Source organism: Xyrauchen texanus, chromosome 18 (genome assembly GCF_025860055.1).
Source record: "Xyrauchen texanus isolate HMW12.3.18 chromosome 18, RBS_HiC_50CHRs, whole genome shotgun sequence".
Classification (NCBI taxonomy): Eukaryota; Metazoa; Chordata; class Actinopteri; order Cypriniformes; family Catostomidae; genus Xyrauchen; species Xyrauchen texanus.
The window spans coordinates 1,586,633-1,608,137 of NC_068293.1; the positions used below are offsets into that span (position 1 = coordinate 1,586,633).

General features: G+C 41.6%; 1 protein-coding gene across 1 annotated transcript in view; it reads left to right on the forward strand.

The window, feature by feature from the left end:
* si:dkey-11f4.7 (piezo-type mechanosensitive ion channel component 2) overlaps window positions 1–21,505 on the forward strand; it is a 554,199-nt gene that overhangs the window by 293,544 nt on the left and 239,150 nt on the right. Inside the window, exon 27 of the mRNA XM_052147980.1 lies at window positions 4,093–4,189. Within this exon, the coding sequence (XP_052003940.1) occupies window positions 4,093–4,189 (97 nt within the window). The remainder of the gene's footprint in view (window positions 1–4,092; window positions 4,190–21,505) is intronic.

Here is a 21,505-nt window from a genome sequence, read left to right on the forward strand (position 1 = left end):
CTGTGGTAATCAACATTATGACACAAATACTGTTGATTGAGCTTAACTTGCATTGAACAAGGAATATTCCTTTTAATGAGTAGTACTTTAAATTTTACAAGTAAAGGAAAGGAATTGTTCCCCTTCTGTCGCTCTCTCCACGTTGTGTCGGAGAAGCGACACTAGGGGTCTCTCTTGAGCACCGATATATACCTCTGTTCTATGAAAAAAGGCCAATGAGAAGTTGGCAGACGGTATTTAAGCAGGGCAAATACGGGAGTTCATTCAGAAAATTTCTTCGGAGCCGATGGTCGTGTATGCAGTTGCTGCGAGTTACACACCAAGTTCCTGTTATTCCTCTGACGCTCTGCATGCTGTTGGATTTGACGGCGCACAACAGCGGCTTTCTCCTTCGTGCACGGCTGTGCATTCTTGCCCCTGGGCGCTTCGACAGCGCAGATAAAAAAACTCAGATGAGTTTTTTCCATAAATGAGTGATTTTATTTAAGAGTAATTTCCTCTAAAAGAGCAAAACACAGCGGCGTTGAACGTCCTTTTAAGGACGCATCTTTATAAAGATGCCTTTCCACCCCTGTGTTGTTCCTGGATGCGGTAGAGTTCTCTCCACTTCAGACGGCCACAGGTGTTGTCTCGTGTGTCTGGGTAGCGATCACACCGAGGCTGCGTTTGTGGATGGTTCATGTTCTCACTGCGAGAACATGACCATGACAACGTTGCGGTCGCGGCTTGCTTTCAACCGAAAGCAACCGAAAGCAAGCCACTCTAGCCGCCCCCCGCATTGCTCCTTCTTCCCACAGGATTGTGGACGATGGACGATTGGCGATGGAGGCGATTTGGGGATGGCAGCGGGTGCAGCTCCACCGGGTACGCCCCCTCGGACCACCCGCCCCCCGGCACGCTCGTTGACTCCTGTCCATGCTCGAGGCAACAGCGGCTCGCCTTACAGCCAGTCTGCCTATCCTCTTGAGACTGAAGTGGATGAGCTCGCCGCTGCATGGCAGAGCGCAGTATCTGATGCTGAGGACTCCACTGGGCTGCCGCTTTCGGGCCTGCATGCCCAGTCTGAGGCCGACGTGCAGATGACCAACATGCTTTCCCGGGCTGCCACTAGTGTGGGCTTGGATTGGAACCCTCCATCCTCCCCACAGCCATCACGGCTGGACGACTGGTTCCTGGGGTCCGGGCGCCGCTCACAGCCTCGCCCCCCGGTGGTGCATGATGAGCTGACGTCATCGTGGAGAGCACCCCTCTCCACTCGTCACACCGCCACCTGCTCATCCGCTCTCCTACCACCTGGCGGGGCCGCCCTGTACTCCCCTCCCAGCCCTGTAGAGCAACATCCTCGCTGACCGCGAAGGCCTACAGCGCCGCTGGACACGCTGCTTCCGCCCTGCATGCCATGGCTCTCCTGCAAGTCCACCAGGCCAAGGCACTCAGAAACATGCACGGGGGTTGCCCTGATCCCGATACGCTGCAGGAACTGCACTCGGCGAACGACCTCGCCCTCTGGGCCACGAAGGTCACTGCGCGGACTCTCGGGAAGGCGATGACCACCCTCGTGGTCCAGGAGCGTCATCTATGCCTGAACCTGGTCGAGATGCAGGAAGTAGACAAAGCACGCTTTTTCAAAGCCCCCGTCTCCCAGCTCAGTCTAGTCGGCGACACCGTTGATGACTTAGCCCAGCAGTTCTCAGCGGTGAAGAGACATACAGAGGCCATTTCCCACATCATGCTCCTCCGCCGTACCATGCTCCATCTGCTCGCTGAGGGCGTCCTCCTGCTGCTTCCAAACATCAGGCAGCTCCGCCTCAACCTGGGCCCAGCTCTGAGCCCGAGCGTTAAAGTTCATCTAAAAATATTTCAGAGGCTCCTGGGGCATATGGCATCCTCCATGGTGGACGCGCCACTGGGGTAGATGCATATGAGACCGCTTCAGCACAGGCTTCATGGGCATGGCCCCACAGCACATACCGTGTGTTCATCACCCCTGCCTGCCACCAGACTTTCAACCCTTGGACAGACCTCTGTTTTCTGCGGACAGGAGTCCCCCTACAACACGTGTCCTGACGCGTTCTGATCGCCTCCAAACAGGGTTGGGGTGCCATGTGCAATGGGCACGCAGCCGCTGGCTCCTGGACGGGGCCCCGGCTGGGTTGGCACATCAACTGCCTAGAGTTGCTGGCTGTAATCCTTGCCCTGTTGAGGTTTCTCCCACTAATATGGGGCAAACACATCTTGATTCACTCAGACAGCACCGCTACAATAGCGTATATACATCGCCAAGGCAGTGTGTGCTCTCGTTATATGTCACAACTCGCCCGCCATCTCCTCCTTTGGAGCCAGCAGCTACTCAGGTCGTGGCACACCACTCCTATCCCGGGCAACCTCAACACGGCAGCGGATGTGCTGTTGCGACAAGTCACGCTCAGTGGAGGATAGAGGCTCCACCCACAGACGGTCCAGCTGATTTGGGAGCAGTTCGGCAAAGCACATGTATACCTAATCACTTCCCAAGAGACCTCCCACTGCCCGCTACTCTCTATTCTCCTTGCGCCCCATCTGCCAGTGGGTCATTCCCGCCTTGCTCGACTTGGGAGGAGACAGGAGGGCAAAAACAACAACAAAACAGGCGAGGGAAAGGCCAATACGAAGCGACAAAGAGAAAGGATAGAGAAAAAAAAACTAATTCATCGGTTCTCTGATGCACCGTCCCTCCTTCCTTTGTGGACGGCGGTTCTCTCGACCCCTTCACTAAAATTCTCTCTCTCTCTCCAACCATCGTCACTGGCCAACTTTATCCCTCGCTCGCCCCCATCAGGCTGATTGGGGACCGGGCGTGTGTTGTTCCAGCCTGGCCCCACCCTCCTCCGCTCTACACTAACCCTTTTAATTTGTTTTTTTACTATAAATTCTCCTCACAGACCAGTAGGCGGTGATATGCATGAAGAATGTGAATTGCCAAAAAGTCAAGAAAAATAAAGTTAGAGTAGAGATTTTAATTGAAAAAGGACTTTTTTGATCTGTTTCTCACCCACACCTATCATATCGCTTCTGAAGAATTGAACCACTGGTATGGATTACTTTTATGCTGCCAAATTTTGGGACCCACTTACGTTGTAAGGACCTACAGAGCTGAAATATAACTTTACACATAAGTCAAACACATTTGGGATGGCAGTAAATAATGAGAGAATTTTAATTTCCTTTAATGCTTATTGCTGGTTTGGTCCAGATTTGGATAAAAATACATGTATAACACAGATTTGGTGAGTGAAATTTCTGTGTTAAACAACGTTAATTAATACTGAGTGGATAATTGATCAATCTGAGTCACACATAAATCCACTTTATCACTTAAATTCATGCATATTTCTATAAAAGTAGTCTGAAAATGTATATTTCTATGTTTAAACAGTATCATTATATAAACACTGTGAAGATGTTTTATTTGGGTTCCATGCCTATGATTGATTTATAGTGACTCATAATGACTTTATTGGCAGGACTGAAATATTGAACTGTGGCTGAACAGGATTTGAATTTTTTTTTTTTATAATTGTTTACAAAGTTTTTGTAAAGACTTTGAATGTTTGAAAAGAGTTGATTTGAACATTTGAATGCAAACTGAACAATCTCTGAACTGATTTAAACTGGTTTGGGAATGACGTTTTCATTCTTGTCTCCCGATTACATTATTATTGTGTTATTGCACATCTGTAATTTATCGGTATACAAATACTTGTTAATTGAATATTTGATATGACATTTCAGGATGCACCCAGGGTTTAATTGTATTACTGGTACCCCCCTCCCTTTTCTTAAGTTGAAAAAGGCCTTACTAGATTTCATTTTCAATACTTGCTGACATGAATATATCAAACTCATTATTTTATTTGCAGCATATTAGGCTCAGTAGACTAACCTATACTGAACCATATAATACAACCTTAGCCCCAAATTGCACACCGATTTCCCCTGTGATTTTTTTAAGTGCAATAAATGCTACAAATATAGTCATATATATACACATTTGCAGCAAGCCTTTCTCTTAAGTATGATTATTAATAAATGTACGTGTGTGTGTTTGATCAGCTTGGGTCTTGCGTTTATCTGGACAGTCTGCAAAAGAATGGTTGTTGGCTCATTCAAGCTTTCAGCATGTTCTGCACCATCAATGGATACAATTTACGTGAGTAACACATTATTAAAAAAATTCATTTTAATGCAATTAGTGGTGTTTGCTGAGTTTTCAAAATCTCTTGTCCTAATTGAACTTTGACGTGTAACAGTTTCAGTCTAGAATATCCTTGCATTGTAATGGTGAGTATCTGTACAGGAGTCGTGGTTAATATCTAGGACTGCACAATTTGGAATAAAAGTCAGATTGTGATTTATTTTGAAACCTATTGTGATTGCACTATTGAAAGTTCCCATTTTTCGCAATTAATTTATTGCCTAGCCATGGCAACACCTTTCAATATATAAAAAATCTGTTAAAAATGTTGCATCTTCAGTGCCTTGGCATAGTGTTGTCTAAATATGGTGACAGTCATGAATCCCCAAAGAGAAGTACTTAAAAGTTCAGAGCCTGTAATTTTCAGAAAATCCAAAATGGCTGACTTCCTGTTGGGTGGAGCTAATGACTGTGGGTTTGAAAGGTGTTCGGCTTGATGAGATCTAGATAGGAACCAATTTTGTTGACTGTAGGTGAAAATGGGGGTGCTACAGAGGCATTGTTACATACCCATTTTAAAGGGGGTGATACAGAGCCCCCCTACACACCTATGTGTGAACTTTTGCCCGGCCCTATTGGCCAAAGATGTGTGTGCACTTGGCATGCTTAAAATTTCATGACATTTTAAGCATGCCAAATGCTTCAAAAACACCCAAATATAGGAAGAAAGTAATAATAACAATTAATGCGTTGCCATGGCATATTGATATATTTAAGATATCAAAATATCAAATATTTTACATTTAACAGTGTCTTGACATTATTCTAAAGAATTTTGAAGCAATTTAAGTAAACACAGGAAGGCTATTTTAAATTCTGTTAAAAGTGTCATACTATCTGCTGCCTGTTGGTGGTGGTATGACTGTGATCCTATTAGCTGCATCCATGTGATCAGCCCATACCTGTCAACACTCCCTTTTTCCCGGGAGTCTCCCGTATAAACTCCTGTAATTTGTATGGCCCAAACCTCGTTATATGAATAATTCCATCAATATGTTATTCCAAGGTTGTCCAGTTGCCAGATCTTCTATGAAACGCATCCTAATCACACAATCGACACATCATACAAATTTCAACCCATTTGTGACCTCAACCTGGCAACCTACAACCCAGTTGCGCTGTTGATATCTGCGCAGGTAGTAGACGTGGGAAGTTGAATGAAGCATCACTGGTAGATGGGAGAAGAATACTCAGGTGGTGCTCCGGTGAAAAAAACAAATATGCATGTAAATTTAACAACAGCTGGAGTGAAGAATTTAATTTCATATCTCGAAGTCATATCGACAATGCCCACACCTTTTGCAAAGTGTGTCGCACTGATTTTAATATCGGACACGGTGGGGAAAATTACTTTACTCGGCACATTATATCACAACGGCACAATTTGTATGTATTTAGCCTGCCTCTGGCATCCAGCCAAAATGCTGGAAGTAACCTCAGGGTCTAATGGTGATGACACGTACCAAGTTTTGTCCCAATCCCTCAAAGTGTTGGGGAGATACAGCCTCTAGTTCAATTTTGCATGTTCTACGTTGAATTAATTGAAGCGCCATTTGAAAAATGGTATGGTTCATCAATATTCTGTGAATACATTTTTGTTGTTAGTGCTTCTATATGATGCAGGCCAATTTTCGTACAAATCGGACAAACAGTCTAGGAGGAGTTCGAAAAAGTAGCTTTTCAAAACATTTAAAAATAGCGGATAGGAAGTTTGCTCGATCATGATATGATTGGGATCATTGTTCTCGATCATGAAATGATTGGGATCATTGTCCTCGGCATGAACCACAGAATCTATCAAGATCAGTCTCATTACAGTAGGCAAAAGGAGTCAATAGCTATTAGCGTTTTTAGAAATAGTACTTTTTTAACTTTTTGAGTCCCTTCAGAGCATGGTGCTAAAGACAAATACCGAGTTTCGTAGTTTCATGGTAAAATATAGCATTTTATGTGTAAATTTAATGGGGACCTAATATGCAAAATTCACTTTTACATGGTATTTGTACATAAATGTGAGTTGAAACATTGTGTGTACACAACAACCCTACAGTGTTAAAAGTCCACCCACTCCTCTTTCTTATATTTCTATAAATCAAAAGCAGTGTGTCAAAATGAATGGTTTTCGTTTCTGCTCTAAAGTGATGTCAGGCCTCGCCCACGACTGGTGACAGACTCCATCCTATTATCATAGAGATCCTCCCCTGAGTGATCTACACACAGTCCACCATTTTTTTCTGCACTGGAGCAGATACAGTGAGAATAATAATGTCTCAGCTTCGTAAGCGTCATAAGTGTTCTGTTGTTGGCTGTAAAAGTGAACATAAGAGTCTTCATGTTCTCCTGGCATCAGAGCCACTGAAAACGCAGTGCACAAGTTTTGTTTTTTAAGGAAATGTGCCCAGAACATACAAAAATGTGTGTATGGTTATGCAAATTATTTTACACCGGACTGCTTTGTGAATTAGTGTCAATATATAGCAGGATTTAAAAAATATATATATATTCTCAATTATGGATCAGTACCAACAGTTTGTGTTCCAGCTTTATATCCTGAAGAGGTAAGTATCACACTTTATATTTTGTGAATGTTTGCAAATCACCTTTCCGAGTGTAATTGTTAGCTGATTCCACGGCTAACCCAGCTAAAGTTACCATTGTCTCTGATTGTATTCACGGAGACCAGAGTTATGTTGTTATTTTTAGCTTACTGTCTGTATAATTCATAACAGCACCTTTATTATGCACAATACAGTAAGGTGATTGACTTTTTGAAAACTATGTAAGTTTTATGTGAACTTAAGAGAGTTGTACTAAAAATGGAATGTTTACTTGCAAAGGCTAGCACATCTCAACAATATATCAGTACCATGAGGGATTGCCATACTAACTCACCACAGCTGTGTAGTGTCAATTAAGCATTCAAAAACGTCCTGGTTCATTCTCACACTTGTGACTTCTGCTTGAGTCTCTCCTTCATCATTGTTCAACTCTGGTTCATACATATATGGCTGAACTCTGGTATTTACTCAGTCAGTCTTATGGTTCTGATTTGTTGTTGCTATAGTATATGAAGTATGCTGTAGTTACCGTCATCGGCGAGCCCTATCTTTTTATATAAATGTTTTTTGGCAGTTTCTGTGAAACTTGCTAAATAAACAATAGCTAGCAATACTATGTAGATTTTTAATTAAATATCAATAACTTTTTTTGCCAATTTTGTCCCTTGTTAAAAATCCTCAGAGAGCAGATTTTTTTTTACACTGTTCACGAGCTGTAAAGACACAGCACTCTTCCTGAAATGGGGCGGGGAGCAGCAGCTCATTTGCATTTAAATAGACACACACGAAAACCACGTGTTTATGATTCCACCCTAAAAGAGACTTTTACAACATGGTTAATAAAAAAATCTGTGGGGTATTTTGAGCTGAAACATCACAGACACATTCTGGTGACACCTGAAACTTACATTACATCTTGTAAAAAGGGGCATAATAGGTCTCCTTTAAAATGGCCAATGTCCAAAATGGCCAACATAGGACATTTTCATATCATTGGACTTGCTATAAACCCACTGAATCTAATTAGTACAATTTTATGATTTTATGACAAATTGGTCAGAATTTATAAACACAAATTTGTGATCAGTAGGGGTCAGTACACAAAAACACTGCAGGTCACCTCAGGGCCTAATGTTGATAACACGTACCAAGTTTCATCCCAATCCCTCAAAGTGTTGCAGAGATAATGCCTCAAGTTTCATTTTGTGCATTCTTCGTCAAATTCGTTGACGTGGCATTCAAAATTGGTATGGTTTATCAAAAATCTGTGAATAACTTTTTGTCGTGAGTGCTTCTAGATGATGCAGGCCAATTTTTTTGCAAATCGGACAAAGTCTAGGAGGAGTTCGAAAAAGTAGCAACATTTAAAAATGGTGGCCAGAAAGTTTGTTCGATCATGTCATAATTGGGATCGGCATGAATCAAGGAATCTATCAAGACCAGTATCATGACAGTAGGCAAAATGAGTAAATAGCTATTATTATTTTTATAAATAGCATTATCATTATATGCGCTGTCCCGAAACGTTTTGAGTCCCTTCAGAGCATGGTCCTAAAGACACATTCTGAGTTTCATAATGATACACCAAGTCGTTTGTAAAATACAACCTTTTTATTGTCTAAATTCAAAATGGCCGACATTGGAATTTTTCATATCGTTGGACTTGCTGAATCTAATGACACCAATTTGATGATTTTATGACAAACTGTTCAGAAGTTATAAGCAAAAATTCTTATCTCGTGACCACTAGGTGCACAGCCATTCTTCGTCGAATTCGTTGAAGCGCCATTCGAAAACGGTATGGTTTATCAAAATTCTGTGAATAGGTTTTGGTCGTGAGTGCCTCTAGATAATGCAAGCCAATTTTTTTGCAAATTGGACAAACGGCCTAGGATGAGTTCTAAAAAGTATGTTTTTCAGGAAATTCTAAATGGCCGATGTCCAAAATGGCCGACATAGGAATATTTCATATCGTTCGACTCGCTATACCCCACTGAATTTAAGGAGACCAATTTTATGACAAACTCTTCAGAAGTTATACGCAAAAAGGTGCGTTTTTCATATCTCATGGCCAGTTGGGGACAGTACACCAAAACTCTGCAGGTAACCTCAAGTCCTCATGTTGATCACACATACCACGTTTCATCCCAATTCCTCAAAGCGTTGCAAATTGGACAAACGGTATAGGATGAGTTCGAAAAAGTATGTTTTTCAGAAGATTCTAAATGGAGGACAGGAATTTTCCCTGATCATGACATAATTGAGATCATTGTTCTCGGCATGAACCACGGAATCTATCAAGATCTGTCTCATAACAGTTTTCAAAAGGAGTCAATAGCTATTAGCATTTTTAGGAATAACATTATAATTTTTGACCACAAGGTGGCACGGTCCCAAAACTTTTTGAATCCCTTCAGAGCATGGTGCCAAAGATACGCCAAGTCATTTGTAAAATACAGCATTTTATGTCTAATTTAAAAATGGCCGACATTTGAATTTTTCATATGGTTGGACTCGCTATACCCTACTGAATCTAATGAGACCAATTTGATGATTTTATGACAAACTGTTCAGAAGTTAAAGCAAAAATTCTTATCTCGTGACCACTAGGTGGCACTGTTCCAAAACTGAGCAGGCACCATCAAGTCATGGTGCCTATGACAAATAATATGTTTGCTATGAATACGCTAAAGCGTTACAGAGATGTACCCTCACATCTATTTTGGCATGCCCTTCGTTGAATTAGTTGAAACGGTATGGTTTATCAAAATTAGGCTTGACCCCTAATAATAATAATAATAAGAAGAAGAAGAAGAAAACTGTCACGATCCCCTGTTGTCTGCCCTGTGTTTATCCCTTGTCATCTGTTCTGGACTACACCTCCCATAATTCCCTGCCCTCATCACTGCCTATGCACTTCATTGTTCTCACCTGTGTGTCATTATCCTTTGTGTATTTAAGCCCTGTTGTTTGTTCAGTCTTTGTCGGTTGTTAAATGTTCAGGTAAATGTCATGTATGTTCTTGAACGTGTTCCTGCCTGTGCCCTTCATGGATGTTTTCTCTTGTTTATATTTTGGTTATCCCATCATGGATGTTTTGTTTGTTCCCTGTATCTTTTTGTTATTCACAGAGTTACCCTGTTCACCTTTTTGTTTTTCCATTAAAGCTGCATTTAGAACCTCACTCCTCGTCTGACTTGTAACAAAAACGAACGAAAACAATAGAGGTATTTCACCCCTTCTGGGCTTGACCCCTAATAATCCTTGGAAGAACATTAGGGCCTCTGCACTTTCAGTGCTTGGGCCCTAATAAACATAGCCACAAGTGGCAATCATCTGGGTCCAAGCACATGTGAAAAATAATACCAAAATAATCAGAATTGTTAGAAATTATCCAGTGGTTGCGAAAAATTGGGTACCAAAATTTTGAAGCTGCAAAAAGTACAAAGGCATAATTTGAATCCATATGACTCCAGTGGTTAAATCCATATCTTTTGATAGATGTGGGTGAGAAGCTGATCAATGTTTAAGTCATTTTTTACTATAAACTTTCTGGCGATATGCACAATGAATGTGAATGGACGAGAGTGTCTCTGATTTTTTTTTTTACTGTATACACAGGTGCGGTAGGTAGGGCAGAGCCCTATCAAAAAATATATCCATTTGAATACAAAGATCCACACTACAAATATTAAAGAATGTATTTTGTCAACCCATAATGTTTTCAAAATGCTAAAATAGGTATTTAAAAGCATGTCTAGAATATTTTTAAGTCGTTAATAATTTATCTGAAAACGTTCTTACACTTTGTATGATAGAGATACATGAATGTGGGGCAGAGAAATTGCTGCCCTCCCGAACACAACAGCACCAAATAAATTTTTACAATAGAAATCTGTGGTCAAATATGGTACTGCCATGAGCCCTCATTGAGAAGCAATGGGGCAGAAATTTGTCTGCTCATAATTAAGTATCAAACCAAAGGTAACTTTAGTATTAGTGTGCTCCAGCAGTCTTACACATTGCGAACATGGGTGACTGCTATTGATTTTGTGCATAACAGTGTGTTGTTTCTATTTCAAATTCACACAAACTGGCCATCAAACAACTTGGTCCTAACAAGCCAGACATAAAAAAAATGGTTTGATAAAGACAAGGACAGGTGATAAGACTGTCTGTTTTCTGTTTACTGTCTGATGAAATCGTATGTCGAAAAGACTTAGTGCTCTATTTTGCCCATATGTAGCCTACTTTTTGTTGTTATTTTGCAAGGGGACAGGGGGATGGTATACAGTAGCATGTATACAGTTTATGCATTTTGAAAAATTTGTACTGCAAACCTATTTACAACTGGAAAGTACTGTTAAAACATTGTTATTATTATTATTAAAAACAAGTTTTGTATTTATTTTTAGCTCTGTGAAAACCTGTTAATGGCATATAGTTCCCCTTCTGTCGCTCTCTCCACGTTGTGTCGGAGAAGCGACACTAGGGGTCTCTCTTGAGCACCGAATATACTTCTGATCTATGAAAAAAGGCCAATGATAAGTTGGCAGTCAGTATTTGCATACTCCGCCCCCGGACATACGGGTATAAAGGCAAGGCAAATACTAGAGTTCATGCAGAAATTTTCTTCGGAGCCGATGGTTGTGCATGCTGTTCGCATGAGATCACACCAGTTCCAGTATTCCTCTGACGCTCTGCATGCTGTTGGATTGAGGGCGCATTACAGCAGCGATTTTCTCCTTCTTGCACGGCAGTGCAATTGCCCAGATTGGGTTGGGGCGCCGTAGGCAAAGGGCACGCAGCTGCGGGCCGTTGGAGAGGGGCCCCGCTGCGCTGCCATATCAGTTGCCTAGAGTTTTTGACTGTTTTCTTTGCCCTGCGGCGGTTTCTCCAGTTAATTCGAGACAAACACGTCCTAATCAGGTCAGACAGCACCACTGCGGTAGCGTACATAAATTGCCAAGGCAGCGTACGCTCCCGCCACATGTCACGACTCGCCCGTCATCTCCTCCTTTGGAGCCAGCGACTCAGGTCGCTGTGTGCCACTCACATTCCCGGCAAGCTCAATGTGGTAGCGGACGCACTGTCACAACAAAGCTTACCCAGCGGAGAGTGGAGGCTCCACCCCCAGTCGGTCCAGCCGATTTGGGAACGGTTCGGCAGAGCCCAGGTAGACCTGCTTGCCTCCTGAGAGACCTCAGAGACAGAGGCTCCCCTTGGGACAGACAAGCTGGCACACAGCTGGCCCGTGGGGCTGCGCAAGTATGCATTTCCCCCAGTGAGCCTTCTCGCACAGGTCCTTTGCAAGGTCAGGGAGGACGAGAAACAAGTCACACCTAGTGGCTCCCTACTGGCCCAACCAGGCCTGGTTCTCAGACCTCGTGCTCCTCGCGACAGCCCCTCCCTGGCGAATTCCCCTGAGGAAGGACCTTCTTTCTCAGGGACAGGGCACGCTCTGGCATCCGCATCCAGACCTCTGGAAACTCCACGTCTGGTCCCTGGACGGGACGCGGAAGATCTAGCTGGTCTACCACCTACCGTCGTAGACATGATCAACCAAGCCAGAGCCCCTTCTACCAGGCAGCTTTACGCCCAGAAGTGCTGCTTGTTCGCAGATTGGTGTTCTTCCAGGGCGGAAGACCCACAGAGGTGCGCAGTTAGGACGGTGCTCTTATTCCTGCAATAGAGGCTGGAGGGGAGGCAGTCCTCTTCCACCCTAAAGGTGTATGTCGCTGCTATCGCGGCTCACCACAACGCAGTAGGCGGCAAGTCCCTTGGAAATCACGACTTAATCATCAGGTTCCTAAGAGGCACCCGGAGGTTAAATCCCTCCTGGCCAAGCCTGTTCCCCTCCTGGGACCTCTCGGTAGTCCTCGCGGGCCTCCAGAGACCTCCCTTCGAGCCGCTAGAATCAGTTGGACTCAGTGCCCTCTCTCTCTTAAGACTGCCCTGCTGATCGTGTTCGCTTCCATCAAGAGGGTCGGGGACCTGCAAGCGTTCTCTGTTAGCGACACTTGCCTGGAGTTCGGTCCGGCAGACACTCATGTGATCCTAAGACCGCGACCGGGCTACGTGCCCAAGGTTCCTACCACGCCCTTCAGACACCAGGTAGTGAACCTGCAAGCGCTGCCCCGGGAGGAGGCAGACCCAGCCCCTTCGTTGCTGTGTCCGGTATGTGCTTTGCGTACCTATCTGGACCGCACGCAGAGCTTTAGACGCTCTGAGCAGCTCTTTGTATCCTTTGGGGGACAGCGGACAGGAAACGCTGTCTCCAAACAGAGGCTTTCCCACTGGGTAATAGATGCCATTTCATTGGCTTATCACACTCAGGCTGTGCCCCCCCTCCCCCTCTTCCAGGTCCGAGCTCACTTGACAAGGAGCGTTGCGTCCTTGTGGGCACTGGCCATGGGTACCTCCCTGGCAGACATTTGTAGAGCAGCGGGTTGGGTGACACCCAACACCTTTACGAGATACTGAGGGTTGAGTCAGTTTCATCCTGTGTTTTCTCAGGTCCGAGCCAGTAGAACTCGGTAACACGCTGATGGGCTGGCCGGGTGAATCGCTTGCATATACGCCCTTTCCCTCGCTTGAGGTAAAACTGTGTGTCTTTTTTCCCCAGGAGATTCACTCAACTCGAATCCCTGGTCGATTCCTCCCTAGCCCTCATGGGTCCGCAGTTCTGCGGAGGAACTTGCCGACCCAATCCACTGCGGGTACTCAGATCTACCCTGTACTGGAATAGGTTTTCCACGATACGGTCCCCTTACGGGCAGACCCGCGTTTTCCTTGTGTAAGTTTCGGCCGCCCCCCGGTCGCCGTGTGTAGCAACTCCACCCTCGCTGAGGCTGGATCTACCACTGTGCCACTTCCAAGTGTCGCCTAAAAACACATGTGATGTATTCACCACCGTACCTCCCCAGCTGGGCAGGGGTAGTCTCCGCAGGGTCTTTTCCCCCTGAAAGAATGGGAAATTGGGTAAGACCCCCTTTTGTGTTTGAAGAATGAGTTGAACAATTTGAATAACGTGAAAAAATAGGAAGAAAGAAAACTACTGAAAGAAATCTGCCCCACCTATATCTGTGGTGACGAGCCGGAATACATCAAACTTTACATTACCGTGTTACTGCAGGATTAATATGTTGCTTTAAGTGCAAGCAAAAAAATTGTATAATAGCAAAATGAAAGTGTGTAGTAGATAAAACACGCTGTATTTTGTTACCAGTGAGGGAATGCACACACCATAAAAAGTCTGAATAAAAGTACTGACATGACAAGGAATTAAAATGACTAAAGCTTTGGTAATTATTAAATTCCCCACATTCACATATAAAACTAATCCTGTCCTAATTGGGTTTAAATCTATCCCTCAGCTTTTGTTTTCATTCCCACCAATACGCAAGAAGATCTATGGCTCATGTATGCTTATTACCTTTCTTCATTAAGCAGACACTTTTATCCAAAGCAAATGACATAACATATTCTTCCAAATGAGAAATTAAAGCTACACTATGTAACTTTTGGCCCTCAAGCGGTTAAAAAAAAACTGCATGTGTCTTGCGAACATGGTTATGGGAATGGCGTATGTTGTGCTTCAGCTCTGCTCCTATGCAGGCAGGCTCCTAGATAGCAGGCTCTTTTATCATTTAATATTCAGATTTGACTATCCATAATTATGTTTTGACTAGTTAAAACACCAATTTCAGATATCTGTTGTGCATTTCTGACTAGTCATAATTTACATTGAAGATATCTGCAATACATTTTTGACTAGTCATAATTAACATTTAAGATATCAGCAATGCAACTTTGACCAGTCATTTGTTTCCATAGGATTGCATTGAAAAAATATTTTCAGATCTATAGTTTTTCTCAAGTAGAAATTGTAATAAAAGATATCTACAATTGATTTATTACTAGTACAAATTCTAATTTAAGATATCTCTAATTAAGTTGTTACTAGAAATAAAATCAATGGTAGATATCTGTATTTTAATTATGACTAGTCAGAACTTATTAAAGATATATTTAATATGGTTTTATCTAGTCATAATTCAATTACAGATATCTACAATTCTGAATCTATAAAGATATCCTATATCCCCCCCAATCCTACCTTGAAAATGTTTGCCATCCGCCATAATGTCTGATAAAGAATTGATCTTTTAATGTTAGTCTTGCATGTTTAGTTCATTTTTAACATAATTTTGCAACTAAAAATCCTATAATAAGGAACAATAATGATAGAGCACTTGTAAAAATTATATGTATCAGCCATAATTCCCAAATAAACTCAAATAAAATCAGAAAGGACCCCTTCATTAGCTCAAAGCTCAATTGCACATTGCATGTCTACAGTGGATATGTAATTATTAGAAACAAACTTTACTGATCCATGTCTCATCACTCCAACACAGCAGTACTTCTCTCAGTGTTGCTGTTACACACTGCCATCAAGTGGGCTATAACGGGATTGGCAAATAATACACAAGCATGTTTAATATACAAATTAAATAAATTTATTTAATTGTTAGTACCATTAATTAATATAAGCTATGTATTAATTCAGAATACAGAAGTTATAGTAACTAGGACATTTACAGCCTCTTAATAGCAGTTATGATCGATTATTTAAACTGTTGAATGAGGCTTCTCTCTTTCTACTGACTGTAATTGTTAACTGTGTTTAAAGATTGTAATCGATTAAAAACATGGGTGCCTTGATGCTGAACCACGCCGGCACCGCGATATGCAGAAGAGGACCGGGAACACTGGTGTACACAGGGATACAGGACATCTTATCAGAGCGAATGGACAAATAAATAACGAGAGAAAGGAAAAGACGGATATCCAAACATGTAATCTGAGCAGATAAGTGCCATATATTATGCTTTTGTTTTGACTTATTGGAAAAATTTATGTTTTGAAATAAATGACAAAATTTAGGCAAACCTTTTTAATATTAGACATAATGATTTCTAGTCTGATAAGGTCAAATGTTGTAAAGTTTTTATAACCACAGGATATTCTGGCCAAATATACCACCGTAGTAACTAATTTATAGATTATCATTGTTACCACATTTCCTTGGCAAGCCTATTATTTAAATTATTGCTATTAAAAAGAAAAATACACAGGTGTGCTAGCAAGTGAAATGTTCCGCACCAATTACAGTATAATTGTTGTATTTCACTGCACAGATACGTCAAATATCTTACCTGTTGAGTATGAAAAAACCCATCTATGTGTCACTTTTAAATCCTTTTAGATCTCTGAGTTATCGCCACATCTGAAAAGCCAAGCCGATGTTAATTCAGGTTTTATTACGGACACGCTTTCCCTTTTTGTTTGTAGACTCTGCTTTGTTTGGGGTTTCTTTGTTTTTACAACTGGTGATTCTCTGGAGGTTTGCCATTTTGAATGATCCTTGGTCAATTTTTCTTGTTCATTGTGACATCAAACCTTCAGCTTCACGCTACTCCCACACACGCGCTAGAGTAGATGGATCTCATTTTCTCTGCATATGGATATGACATCAACACTCACGGGCGAATGACTTATGTATGCAATTTCCCACAAAATCCATCCCAGCAGCCCATTTGCTGGATTCCATCTCTAAGATAATGTTACCTAGTGTTGTAGACTGTCTGTTGTCACAAAAAAAATATACTTTCAAACAACATCAATAATACACATACCCAACTAAACTACAAATCCCGCTCCACAACCCCTCCACAAGAACCCTCCTGTGAGAAGGGTTCATCAGCCGAGGAGCGGGATAAGAGAGGCTCGACACGGCAGTTCGAGAGAGAGTGAGAGAGCTACAGGCAGCTGGCCTGTATGCGTTTGTGCTTATGTTTTGTCTTTGTTTTAATTTATCATTAAATATAATTTTGATGGTTCGTCCGGTTCCCGCCTCCTCCTTTCCATTGAACCTTGTTACACCTCCAAAAAAGCCAAATAAATCTTAACACATCCCCAAAAAACATGTGCTGTGTCCCCGTCTTCTGATTGGCACCTCCAGCAGGTGGGTGTGTCTTTAAGACCCAGCCTATACAATCTAGAGGGGGTCCAAAAGAATCGATGTAAAATCTTAAATTGCATCATACGGACCCTTGCATCTCAAGATGTAGACTTGATGCTTTTTAGAATCCTAGCCACACTCCCTCCTCCAACAACAAGTTTAAATCTTTCTCCCATAATCTCTTGACAGAAATGAAAGCTCCATCCCCAGACTCTGAATTAGCAGGGAGTAATACACTGATGCCTCATGACCTTTTCCAAAAGCAGTAATCACCATTTCCAGAGTATCTGCCACATTAGGGGGCTGTATACTACTCCCAAAAATAGAACAGAACAGGTGGTGCAGCTGTAAATACCTAAATAACTGATATCTAGGAATTTTAAAATGCTGAAACAAATTTTCAATAGATCTCAACACTCCACTCTCATATAGGTCACAGAATGTGGTAAGCCCCCTCACAATCCACTATGACCAACAGAAAGGGGACTTATTAATGTGTAATTTAGGTTTCAGCCATATGCTTGAGGCAACATTTAAATAAATGTCCAAATTAAACACTCTGGACACTTTTGTCCAAACCGCGTGCAAATGTGAGATAACGGGGTGTGACTTAACTCTCTCCGGTTAGTTAACCCTCTGGGGTCTGAGGGTATTTTGGGCCCTGGAGAAGTTTTGACATGCCTTGACATTTGTGCTTTTTTGAGTTGCTTAACATATATTAATGTCTAAAGTCTGATAACACTGTATTCAGCACAAACTGGGCTACAATAATATGTGAGCAACATGTATGTACAGGTTTGTATTTTTGAGAAAATAACGTTTATGCATAGTTTTTGAAAAAACTTAAATTTTAAGTCACTGAAATAAGGTCATATAACACATACTAAACATTTGTTCACAAGTTTTTGAGAACTGGATCTTGTAGCCTAAAACCATCCTGATCACTCATTCATACAAAACAATATAGTAATTTAACTTTTGTAAGACAATCTTAGTGTTGAAAGGTAATATGCGAGGAATCATAAATTATCATGAACATTCATTGTAATTCACACGTGAGAGACAAAGACCCTCCCCTGGGCCTATCAATGAGGGATAGAGAATGAATGTGAGGAGATTTAATTATCCAAATCAAGTTTTAAGTTAAAAGAAGTAATCTTTTCTTTACATAAAGACTTACTTACACTACTTAATTTTAGACCTACACTACCGTTAAAAGAAGTCTCTTTTGCTCACCAAGACTGGATTTATTTGATCCAAAATACAGAAACAACATTGATATTCTGAACTCTTTTTACAATTTAAAAGAACCGTTTTCTTTTTGAATATATTGTTAAATGCAAATTGTGATCAAATCTGAATTTTCAGCATCATTACTGCAGTCTTCAGTGTCACGTGATCCTTCAGAAATCATTATAATATGCTGATTTTCTAATATGGGCATATTTTAAGTGCATTTTACTCATATTTGCAAGCACAAGCTTTGTTGATAATGAGGCAGCATAAATGCTATTTAAAATATAATCTAAACATTCATATAATTTTATATCATATTACATATCATATTTATATTATACAGCATAAAATTTAAATACCTACTTTAGCTAAAACAGCATTTCAATGTAACTAAAACTTGCTTATTAGGAGTCATATTTCAAATGTCAATACTCTGAATCCTGGCTGGCAAGTCTGGAAACAGTCCCACTAGTAATATATGTACATGTTTATATAAAATAGCATGTCAACTAATGAAAACTCAATGACTTGTCTGAAATTGTATCCTCTGCTGGATCAAGTCTCTCTTCAAAATACAAACTTTCATCGGAGTCCCGCTCTTCTTCTGAGGAAAATGTTAACTCTTCCTTAATATCCTGCAGCTTTCTCGTTTGTGTATCATTGCAAACGCGCAGAAAAGTTGTGTTGTGTTTACATTAAACCTCACAGTCGGGGGCGTGTACATTTGCCTTGATCGTCTCAGCACATTAGCGTATGAATGGTGCGCTCTGCTGGTGGGTGGGATCACATTACAGATAATTAGATTGCCTAGTAAAAACTGTACATCGCTTTGTTTCAAACAGATTGCATTGCAGGAGAATGTTTGTTTTAAATTTGAATTGTTTTATTTAAAATTATTTAAAATTGTAGATATTTTAAGCTTTCTTTAGACATATGATTCATGTTTGTGTGATAAGTATTCGTGGAGTTTCAGTTCATTTTTGTGGCGTGTTTCTGAAATATGCTCATGAACACAGAGACTGCTGAAAGCTCACCCTTTTTATTTTCTTTATTTTACAAAAGCACAAGATGTTGTTGTTATTGTGAGTGTACACAAATAAAAGTATACCCTTTATAGTCTCTAAAATGATGTCTTACACTTATCTGTATACCCAAAAATGACGGAGTATTTTAAGTTGTTTCTGCTGTAATGACGAAAATATCCAGCAGAATGCGCCGGCGCATCCGTCGATTCCAGAGGGTTAAATAGAAAGGCTTTGCAATGGTGAAATGGGGCAAGGAATTCCTGTTTAATACAAAACCAGGGAGGGGCTCTCTCAGGTGGAAATGACCAATGAGCCAAATGTCTGAGACCAAATGCATAATAATAAAACAAAATCTTGGGTAGGCCTTGCCCACCTTTGTCAATTGGCCTATGTAATTTGTTGAAATGTAAACTGGGATATTTACTAATCCAAATAAAGGTCTTCGCTATGCTATCAAATTGCTTGAAATAAGAGAGGGGAACATCTACAGCAAGAGACTGTAGAAGGTAGTTGAATTTTGGAATACAATTCATTTTAATAACATTAACATTTCCAATCATAGATAAATCCAGAGTAAAATAAGACATAGACAGCCGGTAGCGGCAGTACAAAGTAACTTAATCCATCCAATAAAAGTATTACCGAACCCATATATTTCCAAAACCTTAAAAAGATAATCCCGTTCTACCATGTAAAAACGCCTTTTTTCGTTAAGTGAGATGGCAGTGACCGGAGTCTGATCCTTCGCCACTGACCAAATTATATTGATGAAATGCCTAATGTTATCAGAAGAGCTACGGCCTGAATAAACCCCACCTGATCTATATGTATAAGAGATGTCATAACTTTGACAAATTTTTTGACATAATTTTAACGTCTAACTGAATCAGGGAAATTGGACGGTAACTCTTACACTTGGATCTTTGTCCTTTTTAAGAATCAGACTGATCCGGGCTTGTGTCATGGTTGGAGGAAGCTTTCCATTCTTTAATGATTCTGTATAAATTTCTAACAAAAGTGGAGCCAGTTCTGTAGCATAAGATCTAAAAAATTCAGCAGCAAAGCCATCTGGCCCCGGATCCGTGCCTGAAACATATGATTTTGGATTGCTTTGGTATAGGCACAATGGAGGATGTTTTAAAGCATGTCTGGACCACAGACAAGGAGAGGGAAAGGTTGAAAATGTCCATAAAAACACCAGCCAGTTGGTTCGCGCATACTCTGATGATGCAGCCTGCAATGCTGTCTGGACCCACGGCTTTACAGATATTCACCTGTCGGAAGGATCAGGTTACATCCGCTACAGAGAAGGAGAGTGAACTAACTACTCTAGCTTTGGCCGCGAGTGCTCTCTCCATGAGGGCATTGTTATTTCCCTCGAAATGAGCATAAAAAGTATTAAGCTCATCCAGGAGATGCAGCGTGTACACAGCAGAGTTTTTATTCCCTTTGAAGTCTGTGATAATATTAATTCCATGCCACATGCTTCTAGAGTCAGTGGTGTTAAACTGTCCTTCAATCTTGTCCCTGTATTGGCTTTTGGCTGCTCTGATAGTTTTGCGGAGGGCATAACAGGCTTGTTTATGCTCCTCCGCGTTCCCAGAATTAAAAGCAGAGGTCCCACATTTAAGTGTCACACGAACATCACTATAAATCCACAGTTTCTGGTTAAGGTTGATCCGTATTGTTTTGGTGAGCACTACATAATCTATGCACTTCCTGATGAAACACGTTGCACAATATCAGTGTAGACCTTGACATCATCATCAGAGGTGGACTGGAACATCTCCCAGTCCACGTGATCAAAACAGTCTTGTAGTGTAGAAACTGATTGTCTGAACAGCACTGGATCGTTCTAAGAGCGGGTGCTTCCTGTTTCAGTTTCTGCCTGTAAGTGGGCAGAGGCAGATTGGAAGAGTGGTCCGATTTGCCAAATGGTGTGTGGGGGAGGGATCTGTAGCCATCCCGGAAGGGAGAGTAGCAATGGTCCAAAACCCGGTTCCCTCGTGTTTTGAATCTGATATGTTGGTAGTAATTCTGTGCTATTGACTTGAAGTTGGCTTTGTTAAAGCCCCGGTAACAATGAATGCGGCCTCAGGGTGTGTGATAAGTACATCCGAATATCACACCTGTGGGACAGGTACAGGAAAGCAACAACAACTACCGGAGTTATACCAAGAACACACAATCCCTCCATCAGTGCCCAAACTGTCCACAATAGGCTGAGAGAGGCTGGACTGAGGGCTTGTAGGCCTGTAAGGCAGGTCCTTACCAGACATCACCGGCAACAATGCCACCTATGGGTGCAAACCCACCTTCGCTGGAACAGACAGGACTGGCAAAAAGTTCTCTTCACTGATGAGTCGCGGTTTTGTCTCACCAGGGGTGATTGTCGTACTTCTGGTTATCGTCTAAGGAATTAGCA